The sequence below is a fragment of the Hemiscyllium ocellatum genome, chromosome 17, assembly GCF_020745735.1.
Source record: "Hemiscyllium ocellatum isolate sHemOce1 chromosome 17, sHemOce1.pat.X.cur, whole genome shotgun sequence".
NCBI classification, from domain to species: Eukaryota; Metazoa; Chordata; class Chondrichthyes; order Orectolobiformes; family Hemiscylliidae; genus Hemiscyllium; species Hemiscyllium ocellatum.
The window spans coordinates 38,204,905-38,220,118 of record NC_083417.1 but is presented as its reverse complement, the minus strand read 5'-3'; the positions used below and the strand labels follow the sequence as shown (position 1 = coordinate 38,220,118).

At 39.1% G+C, this 15,214-nt stretch overlaps 1 protein-coding gene across 1 annotated transcript in view; it reads left to right on the top strand.

The window, feature by feature from the left end:
• The window catches only part of LOC132823948 (NLR family CARD domain-containing protein 3-like), a 39,316-nt gene extending 26,442 nt beyond the window's left edge, over positions 1 to 12,874 (top strand). The window contains 7 exon segments of the mRNA XM_060838100.1: positions 276 to 362; positions 4,231 to 4,314; positions 4,447 to 4,530; positions 5,838 to 5,921; positions 6,869 to 6,952; positions 8,979 to 9,085; positions 12,199 to 12,874. Coding sequence (XP_060694083.1) covers positions 276 to 362; positions 4,231 to 4,314; positions 4,447 to 4,530; positions 5,838 to 5,921; positions 6,869 to 6,952; positions 8,979 to 9,063 — 508 coding nt within the window. The 3' untranslated portion in view covers positions 9,064 to 9,085; positions 12,199 to 12,874.
• The last annotated feature ends 2,340 nt before the right edge of the window (positions 12,875 to 15,214 follow it).

The window sequence follows — 15,214 nt, the reverse complement described above, 5'->3', positions numbered from 1 at the left end:
TGAGTCACTATGCGCCACCAGCAGGAGCACAGTTGCACTCATCTACAACCTGCAGCCTCATGATCTGGCATATCACCCCCTCTATCCTTACCATAAAGCCAGGGGTCAGTCCTGGGTGAATGAGGAGCATAGGAGGCCATGCCATGAGCAGAAATGAGCTACCTAAAATTGAATTGTTCACCCAGTGCAGCTACAGGAATGAATATTTCATTAGCTGAAGAATATTCACAAATACCAAGTGAACAAAACAATGATAATTTTCCTTTCATCCACAGTTTAGAGGGAAACATGCTGGAAGATGAAGGAGCAGAGATCATTGCAAATGCACTCAGAAGTAAGATGTGCAGAATAGAAATTTTAAGGTAAATTGCCTTCATCTGTTTCACATCTTAAAAATGGCAGAGTGGATAAAATCAAATATCAATTGCAAATTTTGGTTCACGGTGAAGATAGAAACTAAACAAAATGTTGTTCGTTAAAAACTGACTTTTTAAGAGTTAAAATTCACAGCCAAAGAATAACAAAGTTAATTCTAAACTCCTTGAACTGTTTTATCATTGTGTTGATCAACAGTTTTGTTTTCAGGTTCTTAACTTTGTCCTTTATAGAAGCCTGGACTTACATTGTATATCTTAAAGATTAAATTGTTAAAAGTTATGATTAGTACACTTTTCTATTGTTATTTTTGTTTTATTAGATTATACTATAGCCAATGCCAATACAGAAATTGGGAGGACTTATTGAAGTAAATGATTTTTTAAAAATCTGTTAGCATAGAAGTAATATTTAATCATTGGATTTTCAGTGATTATTATATCACATATGTAGGTATTTTGCAATGCTAACTTTTCCAAACGAGTTTTCTTACAGTAACATCAGCATTCACTGTTTAAAACAAAATCTTTAAACAAATGTTAAACAAATCAATGAATACGTCAGGACAGTAATCTTAAAGCATGATGGGCTCCACGCAATTATTTGTGTTAGGGGGACTCTCTAGTCCGAGGTACAAACAGACATTTTGTGGCCAGCAGCAAAAAATCAGAATGGTGTGTTGTTTCCCTGATGTCATGATCAAGGATGTCTCAGAGAGGGTGCAGAATGTGATCGCGGGGGAGAGGGGCCAGCAGGAGGTCATTGTACACATTGGAACCAACAACATAGGAAGGGAAAGGATTGAGACTCTGAAGAGAGATTACAGAGAATTAGACAGAAATTTAAAAAGGAGGTCCTCGAAAGTAGTAATATCTGGATTACTCCCGATGCTATGAGCTAGCGAGGGCAGGAATAGAAGGATGGAGCAGATGAATGCATGGCTGAGGAGCTGGTGTATGGGAGAAGGATTCACATTTTTGGATCATTGGAAGTTCTTTTGGGGTAGAAGTGACCTGTGTAAGAAGGACACATTGCACATAAATTGGAAGGGGACTAACATACTTGCAGGGAGATTTGCTAGAGCTGCTCAGGAGGATTTAAACTAGTAAGGATGGGGGATGGGACCCAAGAACGTAGTGAGGAAAGAGATAAGAAGGAAACATATGTCCGGTATAGACAGGATAGATCGAGTGAATCCTTAGAAGAATATAAAGGCAATAGGAGTATACTTAAGAGGGAAATCAGGAGGGCAAAAAGGGGACATGAGATAACTTTGGCAAATAGGGTTAAGGTGAATCCAAAAGGTTTTTACAAATACATTAAGGACAAAAGGGTAACTAGGGAGAGAATAGGGCCTCTCAAAGATCAGTAAAGCATCCTTTGTGTGGAGGAGATGGGGGAGATACTTAGCGAGTATTTTGCATTAGTATTTACTGTGGAGAAGGACATGGAAGATATAGAATGTGGGGAAATAGATTGTGATATCTTGAAAAGTGTCCATATTACAGAGGAGGAAGTGGTGGATATCTAGAAACATGTAAAAGTGGATAAATCCCCTGGACCTGATCATGTGTACCCTAGAACTCTGTGGGAAGCTGGAGAAGTGATTGCTGGGCCTCTTGCTGAGATACTTGCATCATCGATAGTCGCAGGTGAGATGCCGGAAGACTGGAGGTTGGCTAACGTGGTGCCACTGTTTAAGAAAGGTGGTAAGGACAAGCCAGGGAACTATAGACCCGTGAGCCTGACATCAGTGGTGGGCAAGTTGTTGGAGGGAATCCTGAGGGACAGGACGTACACATATTTGGAAAGGCAATTAGGGATAGTCAACATGGCTTTGTGCGTGGGAAATCATGTCTCATAAACTTGATTGAGATTTTTGAAGAAGTAAAAAAGAGGATTGACAATTGCAGAGCGGTAGGTGTAATCTATTTGGACTTCAGTAAGGCATTCGACAAGGGCCCCCATGGGAGATTGGTTAGCAAGGTTAGATCTCACGGAATACATGGAGAACTAGTCATTTCAATTCAGTACTGGCTCAAATGTAGAAAACAGAGGGTGGTGGTGGAGGGTTGTTTTTTAGACTGGAGGCCTGTGACCAGTGGAGTGCCACAAAGATCGGTGCTGGGTCTACTACTTTTCATCATACATATAAATGATTTGGATGTGAGCATAAGAGGTATAGTTAGTAAGTTTGCAGATGACACCAAAATTGGAGGTGTAGTGCATAACGAAGAAGATTACCTCAGCTTACAACGGGATCTTGATCAGATGGGCCAATGGGTTGAGAAGTGGCAGATGGAGTTTAATTTAGATAAATGTGAGGTGCTGCATTTTGGGAAAGCAAATCTTAGTAGAACCTAGACACTTAATGTTAAGATCCTTGGGAGTGCTACTGAACAAAGAGACCTTAGAGTACAGGTTCATAGCTCCTTGAAAGTGGAATCATAGGTAGATAGGATAGTGAAGAAGACGTTTGGTGTGCTTTTCTTTATTGGTCAGAGTATTTAGTACAGGAGTTGGGAGGTCATGTTGCGGCTGTACAGGACATTGGTTAGGCCACTGATGGAATGTTGCATGCAAATCTGGTCTCCTTCCTATCGGAAAGATGTTGTGAAACTTGAAAGGGTTCAGAAAAGATTTACAATGGTGTTGACAGGGTTGGAGGATTTGAGCTATAGAGAGAGAGACTGAACAGGCTGGGGCTGTTTTCCCTGGAGCATTGGAGGCTGGGGTGGTTACCTTTATAGAGGTTTACAAAATCATGAGGGGCATGGATAGGATAAATAGACAAAGTCTTTTCCCTGAGGTAGGGGAGTCCATAACTAGAGGGCATAGGTTTAGGGTGAGACGGGAAAGATATAAAAGAGACCTAAAGGGCAATGTTTTCATGCAGAGGGTGGTATGTGTATGGAATGAGCTGCCAGAGGAAGTGGTGGAGGCTGGTACAATTGCAGCATTTAAAAGGCATCTGGATGGGTATATGAATAGGAGGGGTTTGGAGGGATATCGGCCAGGTACGGGAAGATAGGACTAGATTGGGTTGGGACATCTGGTTGGCATGGATGAGTTGGACCGAAGCTGTACATCTCTATGACTATGACTCTAATTGATTTTTGTAATAGAAGCCGATGACCTGTCTTGCTTATTTTTTCGAATATATCATATCATTAGTTTTAGCTGGTTGTAAATAATAATCTTGATTCTCAAAATTAAGTAACTCCAAAATGTATTTACACCACGGCACGGTGGCACAGTGGTTAGCACTGCTGCCTCACAGTGCCAGAGACCTGGGTTCAATTCCTGCCTCAGGCAACTGTCTGTGTGGAGTTTGCACATTCTCCCCGTGTCTGTGTGGGTTTCCTCTGGGTGCTCCGGTTTCTTCCTACCATGCTAAATTGCCCGTAGTGTTAGGTGAAGGGGTAAAGGTAGGGGAATGGGTCTGGGTGGGTTGCGCTTCGGCGGGTCGGTGTGGACTTGTTGGGCCGAAGGGCCTGTTTCCACACTGTAACTAATCTAATCTAATCTAACCATTGTGTTTCTGATTCAAGTTAAAAGCAGTGTAATAAATGCAACATTAAATTAAGTAACTCTGTTTAGCACATGAAAATAAATGTTTCTGATGTGTTTTATACTGTAAGAGGTTGCATTTCACTGTTTAACTGCAATAAATATTGTCCCTGTATGCCATGCGTCCTAAGTTAATTGGGAAATTTCCAAATCAGTTATAAGTAAATCAGATGCTATCAGTGAACTGATGGACTACAGTGTCCATGGATATTTGTGTATTGCTAGCTTCAGATCCAGGCAAATGATACAAATGTTATACTGTCTGAATATCTGGAATCTTCACAGGTTGAAGCACAACTCCATACAGGAAAAAGGAGCAGCTCAAATAGCTGATGCATTGAAAACAAACAGGAGTCTGAAAACGTTGGGGTATGCATTCAACTTAGCAATATCGAATGTTTGTCAAACTTGCAGGAGAATTTATAAACAAAATTAACTGCTGTTATGATGACTGACGGTTTTACTTTGTTTATTTTAACAAAATCTCTCTGATTTCACTAGATTAAGGGCAAATTCTGTCCGAGGTAAAGGTGCCCGTTCGATTGCTGAAGCCCTGGAGATGAACACAACGTTGCGAGTTTTCGGGTATTGTTTCCTCAAATCTTGTGTGCACTACCCGTGGATATTGCTAAATTTCATGACAGCACTGTTCATGGTTCCCAATTTAAGTCCATAGTGGATCTTTATCTTGACGAAGAGGAATTCTCAATACTCTACTTCCTGGAGTGTTGACAAATTAACTAGTGTGTTTCATTATTTAATAAACCCAAGATAAAAGTAACTGTATCTCCCAACTATAACTAGAGACAGAATTACATTATTAAATTATTAATATTTGAAATGTTCCCTAAATGTGTTTATTTAAAAATAGGGCCTGAACCCACTGGAAGACATGGTCTGTCACCACCCATTTCCTCAATACCTCAGAGGAAGTTATGTCCTTTGCTAAGTTAAAAGTAGTAATTATTAGAACAGTTGATTGGCTTTCCTTAAGCTAGGAGCTCACACTACAATGCTGCAATGTGACTGTGTATTGATAATAGCTGGTCCATGGAATGCTGGTATATTGGCTTCCACAGGATTGACTATGGACCCCAATAGTAGCTCAAATTAGCACCCTTGTCTATAGAACTAATTGCCAGGTGCAGTAGCAAATGGCATTGGGAAATTTCCATTACAAAGGGAAAATGAGCACTAAAGTTACTGTCAACAATGGAGAAACTTTTCAAAAACAGCCTTACACCTGATCCATGCAAATAAGACTACCTTACAAATTAATGAGAACATTCCCACCTGAGGAATTCTGGAGCTTTTTTCTCTTTATTCATGGTCTTCATTTTGCTCGGCCAGAGAAAGGTTCCCACCATATGAGACGATGTACTTGTGGTCCTGCACTCTACAAATGAATGGCAGAGCGCTTGATGTTCCAAAGCACTGCACCGTTATCCCTCAAGAATTCAACTTTCCTTTTTCTTAATCCCCATTTCCCCCTCCCTTTCTGAAAGCACAAGATGGTTCCATCATGCTATGGATGCATTTCCTCATCCATGAATCTCTAATATTCACAGGCATTATTACAACTATACCTGAAGCTGATGCTGTTCTTACCTCCTCATCATTGGTGGCAGTGTAGAAGTCACTAGCTCATAAACTAGAAAACCTGGTTCAATTTCATTATCACTCTTTCACCTACAGGCTATGAACCAATGCTCCATAACCACCTCAAGTTAAATGAGCTAACTTAGTATCTGTTGAAGATTGAACTTAGGAGTGTAATGAGCTTCCTTTTTTTCCCAAAGTGCTCAAAATATTAATGAATTGAGTTAGTTTGGTGCCATGAGGGCTGTTCTCATTATTGAAGGGAAATTAAATGTATGTGTGTCCTGTTTCAGCTTGCAATTTAACAAAATCGGGGATGAAGGTGCAATGTATATGGCAGAAGCAATGAAAAAAAATCGCAGCTTGGTTGAACTAAGGTAAGTGCTTAAATGTATACTCACAGAAGAATGTTTTTTCCAATCCCAATCTCTCCCAGGTTCACCTATTTTCAGGTGAGCTTTTAAGTTTGATTTTACTCACATTTCTTATTGCCTGGTTGTTTAGCACTTGTCTGTGTGCTCATGGGCTGAGCCTGGCTGATGTTTACAGTGAGCTTTGGCTACATTGGACAGAGGCATTGGGAATGCCAACTGCGAGCTGGAAACATGGCGCAAACCATCTGTCCCATCTTTGTTGTTAAATCTGATCAGTCATTTAACTGGGCAGTGGTGGGCCTTTCCCAGAATCATGGACCCAAAGGGCAGACTTCCCACCCAGCAAGAACTGCTTGCCCTCCAGAAGCCAGCAGCGCTAATTATTAAATGGCACAAGGGAGCTAATATTTGCTGCTTCAGGTACTCACTAGGCACAGGCCAAGGAGGTGGTGGGCTGCATGGGAGAAGGATTGGCAAATAGGACAGAGATGAGTCTCTCAATGGAGTACTGAGTCGTGATGCTTGGTCCTTTGAGTTAGTACAATGAGGAAGGATGGACACACACACGCATACACACCCGGTTAAGGTTCATTCGGTGGGCTCTGAACGTGGTCAGATCTCCCTCTGCACCACTCCACCTAGCCTCACCACTAGGTGAATACCAGCAGTGGTGCTATGAGAGGCTTACATGGGTATCAGTTTCCCAGTTAAAAGCCTCAGTTAGTGGTGGTTCAGCAAATGCCCCATCTGATTTCCCACATAGGATTAATTTGGCTGGAGGCAGGTCATTATTCATTTTTAAGAGAATGGCTCCTTTAAAAGTGCTCTGTTATTTTCATGTTGTTATATGTATTTGTGATTCATTCATTTTCATATTTAAGGGATTTCATTGTACATATTGCTGTACTTTGTGAGTGCTCATTAATACAATGGAGAATATTTGTTTGTAGACTCGGAGACAATGGAATCAGTGAGAAAGGCAGCGATTATTTTAGAAGTGCTTTAGAAGTGAATGACACACTTGAAGAGTTGTGGTAAGAATTTTGTTTTATTGTCCATTTATTAAAATGTTCTTTTTTTGAAAATTTTTAGTTGATTACAGTCATAGATAGAAGGCTGGCATTTTCTTAGAAGATTGTATTTTGAAGCTTCTTCTTCAATCTTGATGATGAAACAAAAATTGTAGAATTGTAATCAGTGTAAATGAAAATGCAAAAGAAATATTGATCATTTAGGTGGATTAGCAAAATGGTGGCAAACGGATTTCAGTATTGTCAGATGTAAAAGAATAAAACAGAGCTTGTGAAAAGCTAAAAACTCTCGGACATCCAAAGAGACCTGATGAAATGGGGTGCGGAATGTAGAGATATAACCCATTTCAGAAAATAGCTAAAAGGGTTAATACGGTCTTATTTCTACTGGAACAGAGTGCAAGAGGGTGAAAGATAGCTATACATATCCTGGTTAGACCACTGAAAGCAGTTCTGAGCCCCACACCCTAGGTGAATATATGGTATTGGTCTTGGTTCAGTGCATTCTCGCTGTTTCTGAATAATACCTGGACATCAAGAGTAAATTTTTGGTGAAATGACATAAATTTATGTTGTATTCCCTAGAATTTGGAATATTTAAGAGTGATTTGACTGAAGTTTTCAAGGTATTAAGAAAAACTGGTAAAATAGATTGAGAGAAAGTATCTTCACTAGTTATGTTGTATTCATCTAGGACCATAGTAAAAAAAAAGGTAGGCACAATTTTTCAGGAGTGAAATTAGGAAACATTTCTTCATGCAAAAGGTGCTAGAGGTTTCACCCTCTCTTTCTTTCACAAAAAGTAACCGATACTGGATTAAATGTTAATTTCAAAACTGAGAGTAATCAATTTTCATTCACCAAAGAATACGGAATGCAGGCAGGTAAATGTAGTTAGTTCACAGATCGGTCACAAGTTCAGTGAATGGTGATATAACCTCAGTGGACTAAATGTCAACTCCTATGCTAATGTTTCTGTTTATCGGTGTGTCTATGCTGTGATCCCACTGGAAAGCGAGGCAAAAATAACAGACAAATTTTAAAATTTGACCTTTGTTTTATTAAGAACGAGATTCACATTGTGATGAGGAATTAAAGTTCCTTTTTAAAATGCTACTGAGTTAAAAGAGAAATGTAAGATATAATAGGTATGTTTATTTTACTTAACTGGCAAAATAACTTAATATTTATAATTAGTTCTAGTTAAAAATAAATAAAAGTTAATTTCAGTCTGTGTTGAAAAAACCACTTTGCAATAACACAGTGTTAAACAGAACTGCTCACGATGGGTATTGTAGTGAATGTAACACCAGAAAGGCATCATAGAATACGAGTTTCTGTTTGGGGCTGTTGATCATGTCCAATCAGGGAGCCCTAGCTTACAGATAAGAACAGGAGTCTTGTTCACTCTGAACTGGCTCAGTGTCAAGAACTTTCTACATGTAACTAAAGTGTGAATGGTGATAGAAGATCAGCCTCTGCGGAATTATTTCAGGTATCAACAGGAGAACACATTTATTCTTTGAAATAGTTACTTCAGAATCGCCTCAAAACATCTAGTATATAATAATTATACTGACATTTACACAGTGTCTCATGACTTTTTTTGCAGCGTCAGAAGAAATCATGTATCATTTATAGTGTTTGTTGTAACAAGTTAAAAGATGTTACAGTTGCCACTTGGAATGGAAGTAGTTTTTTTAAAAAATGCATGTTCTGGTCACATTTAAAGCAGAGTTTTTTTGTGACTGCACTTAAGCCAAAAAGAAAATGAAGTGTGCACCATTTTATACACGAGATTTCCCACTTCATTTGCTTTTCTATATTGCATCCAAGCAAGTACAAGAACAAAATAAAAAAAAGTACATAATTCTTCCCTGTGGATGAAGAAAGAACGACAGAGAAAAAAACAGCCTTTACAAAATGATCTTTCATTTCATTATCCTAGTGTTCGGCCCTTTTACTCATTGAAGAACTGAAAACTTTTGATCCTTACTTTTTAGAATCATTTGGTGTCTTCCTCTTTTAGGATTCTGGTGAATGACATCTCAAATGATGGAAAGGAAAGACTGAAAAATGCCAATCATAAAAACCCAAATGTTCGACTGAATTAATTTGGGAGAATTAAACGCACAGGTATGTACCTTGGACAGGTGTGCAGCTCAAGATAAAAGTTTCTTCTGTGTATTTATATTATCAGTACAAAAGTAATGTGCTTGATGAGTAAAGCTCATCAGCCCTGAAAAACATAATTCTTCTTTTTGTGTCCTTGTCAGGATTATAGAAGCAACATGAAAAGAAATTTTATCAGATCTTTGGGTATAGGATTGGATACAAGGGATTAACATTTGACTGGACAATCTCAGTACCTCCCACACTGTCCAGGGGCACGTTCAAAGTGCTGATGGTAACCTAGTAGGCAGTAGTGAAAGCCAATTGATGTTGTTAAGCAATTAGCAATGATTTTCCAAAGGTAATGAAATCTTTCAGGTTGCACATGGAAGCCTGTTTTCAGCTTGTCGGTTGTTCTCAGGGACCACTAGCCACCTTTCCAATTCTACGATCAAAATCACCCTCCCACCTGCCAACCTGACAACAATGCTGGGGCACCCTCTGAACTGAATACTTCTAGAAAGTGCCAGCAGTCCCTGCTGGTAAGAAACATAAGGTCAGGGTTATGTTAATGCGTGTGTACCTTAAGATATTACATGATGTCATAATATGTGACATTCCAAAATAAAGGTGTCCACCTAACCTCTAAAACACCCTTGGTGCATTGACATCAGTGTAGTGTGTTCAGTCAATCAGCTATGCGTATGTAAAGTACATAATATCATTAAGTACAACACCCAGACTATGTTTAAATATGTGATATGCTAACAATCTAAACAGTTAATATTGTTGATAAATTTCAGGACACCTATCTTATCTAGAGTCTCTCTCTTTTAAATAGGATGATCACAGATAATCCACTTTTTAAAAATGGGTCTTCTACAGTGCTGCAGCATAGCTGAAATCTACTAAAATAATATTCAGGCAAAGTACAAACAAAAAGGGGGAAATGGCAGTTTTTTTATGCTAATGAAGACATACTGTGCCCAGACATCAGTCTGTTCTGCCATCTTGCTTTTCGGCATACAAAACACAAACAAGAATGACCTCATGACTCTTTCTTTGTGGAAAACCCACCTAAAGGTACAAGTCTGTTCGTTTGAAAGCAGCAAGGAGAAAAGAAACTAATGCTAAAATAACAACAGAAAAAAATATCTATGTTGCAATATACTGACAATTTTAAAGAGGACAGTAAAGATGGATATCTGTGCACAGATATCCAGCAGCAATTTTTTATACCCAGAGATCCTTAGAAGAGCACAATGACTTCTTAGTGTCCTAGTAACCAGCCAAATGCCTTGAATGTTCAAGATTTAGGTCTTGGTGCTCATTTTGAACACGGCTGCAAAATGATTGTCAGCTGCACACTTTATGCATGTCTATCTGTTCTGGAACTTTAATGGCTAATTTAGGACTTTTATATGGATTGCAGGGTAACCACAAAAACAGGGGAGGAATTTTTCTTTTGGGATTTTAATATCTGTAAAACTGGGTGAAGCAGACGTTGTCCTGTTCACAGAGAAATTCTCTAGGCTGGTGCTGCTTCAGATTCAATAGGCCTTTCCATGCCTTGTGTCTGCAATATCCTCTCGCAAACCTCCAGGGCCAAGCTAACTAAAATTTCAAACCCTCTAACCCATAAGCTGCATGAGCTACCCAATTACAGTCTCCGGTTTGCTGCTGATGTCCCATGGTCAGTTTTGATCAATTTTCATTGTGTGTGATTTCTCTGCCAATTTCAAATGGAAACTGACATTGAGCAATTTAGTCTTACTGAGGTAGAAATCTTGTGCAGATTGTGTTTCAACTTAGCAAAGAATGGCACAAACTATGAAATATGACATATATACATGTGCGATATATTTCAAGGTCTGCTTTTGCCCGAAACGTCGATTCTCCTGCTCCTTGGATGCTGCCTGACCTGCTGCGCTTTTCCAGCAACACATTTTTCAGCTATCAAAGATGTGCAAACATTTGAGTGAAATATACAATCCCGTTACTACATTGATTCTTGTATTTCTATAAATATGACTTGGAGCTCAAAAGGAAGCTCATTCTCCAACACTGATTCAGAGCAGAGCATATGATTAGTTAGGTAGCTGTTAGGACGGGCTACCGTCCCCGTGTTCATTTGAAGGAGAGGAACACTGGATCTGATTCAAAATATAAGCTGGTTTAATGAGAGAGAGCCGTACAAAATACAGTGAGGTGTTTTCTGCTCACTGGAGAAAGCGCCTTCTGATCTATTGTTCTCTTTGTCTAGCTTTTTAGCCCCCTCGCATCCCAGTGCTACATCCTTATTTGGTAGGATACGGTATACTCTTATGGGATTGGTCCCAAAACTGATAACATTCTGTTACCTCAGTATGAGCTACGTGCAATCTAACACGGTTTCAATGTCCTGTTATCTGTTCACCCTCCCTGGGGCCTCTTCTTGCCATCAGCTTTTCAGTCTGTTCTTAGTGTAACATAATGGCTTACTGTTGTCTAGTGAAGCTAACAATTCCCAGACTTGCTAATACTACCTTATGTGAGCACTACCTAACAATAAAGTTTCTTAACACAACCTAACCTTAATGATGCTTCCTAACAGTAGCCTAATAGATGTATGCATTCAAACAATGATGCAGCCTGGCTGTGCTACAGGAATGTATGCAGGAAGCTTCACATGTAGGCTCTGTTTGAGTCACTCTGGTGGGTGAACAACAAAACCATTGTTATTCAATCATGTATTGATAGGCAGTGTTCATTGTTGTGGAGGAGTGACCTTTGTTCTAAGATAGAAACAAAGTGCTGGAAAATCTGTGTAGGTCTGGGAGCATCTGTGGATCCAGCAATATAGTAAATGCTTTGGGTCCTGTCCAACACTTCTTCTGAGGAAAAGTGCATTCAGACTCAAAAGATTAACTCTGTTTCTATCTCCATAGATGTTACCAATCCTGCTAAGTTTCTGCAGTGCTTTGTGTTTTTATTTCAAATTTCTATCATCCTCAATATCTTGCTTTTGTTTTAGTGATATTTGTTCCCTCCATTCCTGAAACTTTTAATCTTTTGCTTTCAGAAGCTATATGACAAGAAAATGTATTTCATTAAGACACAAGCTGTTATTGAATTCAGCATTTGTCTCACATGAACAGGTTCAGGGACAAACTCTGCTCGACTGTTCCAGGATCAGTGAGTTTACACCATGGGAAGTTTTCCTGACTGTCTCCAGAAAAAAAAGATGGCTATCCAGAAAGCAGCATTGACAAACTGGAAACCTTTGTTGACCTGGGGGAAATTCCATGATATGATTCGTCTTTAAGAAAGTGCAATCAATTTTGAAAATGAACTGTCTAAAACACAGTGGCTCATAAAAGAGGACATGTTTGTGTTGTTGATGTCTTGGTTTGTTGGTGCCAGCTTAAGGTATACATCTGAAACTATCCATAGTAAACACCCAGCACAGACAGCACTCTTCAGTTGAAGTATCTTGGGGTGAAATGTATGCTTTGTTTCTTACATATCTTTTTCTAAATAAAGTATGCTCTTTGGATATGACACATTCCATGCCTCATCCCACTTTGGAGGATGTTTATGCGAATTACGTATTGCGGGGCTACACAAGCCTATGGGCCAGACAAGTTTACTTCACTGAACAAGGTTAATGAATGCTAGTCTTACCATAGCAAGGACAATATCTTCCATTCTGTTAAATGTTATTGCTGCTAACATGGGTTTAAAAGAATATGTAATGTATAAATACTATATTTTTTAAAATGTACAATTTTACTTTGATTTGAAGTATTTGATTAAAGTATTTTGTTTTTTCTTGATGAGTTTCAAAACTTTGACTAGCGCTATTCACTTAAGAAATTCCAAAGCACTTATACCACATTCCTCTCTGCACTTTTCCAGTGCAAATGTTAAACTGTCAGTATTAAGAACAATGCAGAAAATAACTTCGAAAAAAAAACATAAAAGGTACTTATTTTAACAGCAACAATGCAATTTAAATCCTGTACATTTCTAACTGATATGAATTCAGAAGTTCAAAGCACACTTCTGTGGCATCCACACTGTTTTACTGATTGGAGCAAATCAGAAAGCCCCAGTGCAGAGCACATGCTCTCAAGCAGCAACTGAACACGTCTATTTCCTGCAATGGAGCTCTGTAGTATTCAGTTGAAGAGGAAATCTATCCAATTTGCTATGCCTGGTTTTTGTACAGTGAGAATCCTGCAATTAACAGACTTTACAGAAACTAGAACCTGAGCCAGGACCTTATTGTTATGTCCTGGCCACTTTGTATGACAGTATACGAAGCAAATCTCTGCCAGAGAATTCTGCATTGACAATCACATGATATAAGGACTGCAAGAATGTTTCAGTTCTATACAACAATGTTGTACAACAATGATATTGTATCCAAGTTGTGTTCTGTGATCAAAAATAAATGCAATTATTTTGACAATCTGGTAAAATGTCACTATTCTGCAAGGACAGAGCAATTGATCATTATTGGGATGAAAATCTTCTCATCTAAACCATGCCCTTTGAAGAGTGTATATGCAGTTTAACTGAGTGAAATTAGAGAGTGGGTCTCGTGGTACATTCTGCCCCTGAAGTTATTAATATGTGCCAAAAAATTCTTGTTTGAGGCAACACGTAGAATACTGTAGTCCAGAAATGGTCACATCTGTCAATGTTTTACCCGGATAATCCATCTCATTTCATTCCCTCTCCTTAATCCCTCTCCCTTCTTTTCCTCCTTCATAATTTTGACGTTTAAAATGTTTTTAATCATTAATCGAAGAAGTCAGCAATGGTGTTAATTGGAACTATTTTACAGCCGAGTAGAACCCTACCTTTTGCCTGAAAAGGAGAAACAATTCTGCTTTTCAGATATTTGGGGCCTAAAGATTTTGCTGAGTTCACAACTAAATATGAAAGTGATTATCACTCCTTTACATTGCCACTGAGAGCTGTGGAGAGAGCACTAGCACCAGATGATGTTTACTGCTAAGTATTTGACATTAAAGACTTCTGTGCATTTGAATTTCAGGATAACTATTAACATAGGGAAACTTCCTTTTCTGCTTAGTTATTGATCATAATCAAATTTTAAGAAATGTAGGATAGAATATTACAATCCCCAGTGAGGTGTATTTGTAAACATGTAGGTCCTTCCAAATGCTGTACCTATATTTTCCTCCCCCAACTTGGCAAGTTAAGGGGGTAGGCAAGGCTTCAGATGGCTAGCTCTCACACCAATCGACCTCTTGTCACTTCACCCAGCTGTAATCTTTCACCTGGTGGAAAAAGATTGGTGACTGCTAGAAGTGCCAGCAGGAGAGATGCAGGCCGGAGACAGAACGTGGTGGCACAGAATTGTTTTTTGGACATTAGGCATACAGTACCACTCACCAATAGGTCTACTCTGCCTGAGCTTTCCAGATCCAATTAATACCAACAATGTATGCTTTGACTTCCTGTCTCACTCAGGTCATTGTAATGCTAACAATCCAGAATTCCAGAGAGTTTTGTAAACAAACCTGCATATGTTTTAGTCAGCACTGGTAAAACTGTTGACCCTTATAGAGATTTATAAAATCATGAGGGTCACAGATGGGGTTAATAAACAAGGCCTTTTCCCTGGGGACGGGGAGTCCAGAATTAGAGGGTGTAGGTTTCGGGTGAGAGAGGCAAGATTTAAAAGGGACCTAAGGGGCAACTTGTTCACACAGAGAGTGGTACATGTATGGGGAAGTCGTGGAAGCTGGTACAATTACAACATTTAAAAGACATCTGAATGGGTATATGAATAGAAAGGGTTTAGAGGGATATGGACCAAGTGCTGGCAAATGGGACTAAATTAGGTTCGGATGTCTGGCATGGATGTGTTGAACTGAAGGGTCTGATTCCATGCTGTATATCTCTACGACTCCAGTAATCTTATTTCCACTCCACATCACAGAAGACCAATGCTTGGAAAATTCCAATTTTCTTCTCCCTGCCTTGTAGCAGTAACATCTGTCTGTTCTGTGAGAGGTGCTTAAAAACTTCAACTCAACTATAAGGCCCTAAGATATAGGAGCAGGATCATGCCATTCAGCCTATCAAGTCTGCTCTATCATTTCATCATGGCTATGTTTCTCAACCCCATTCTTCTGC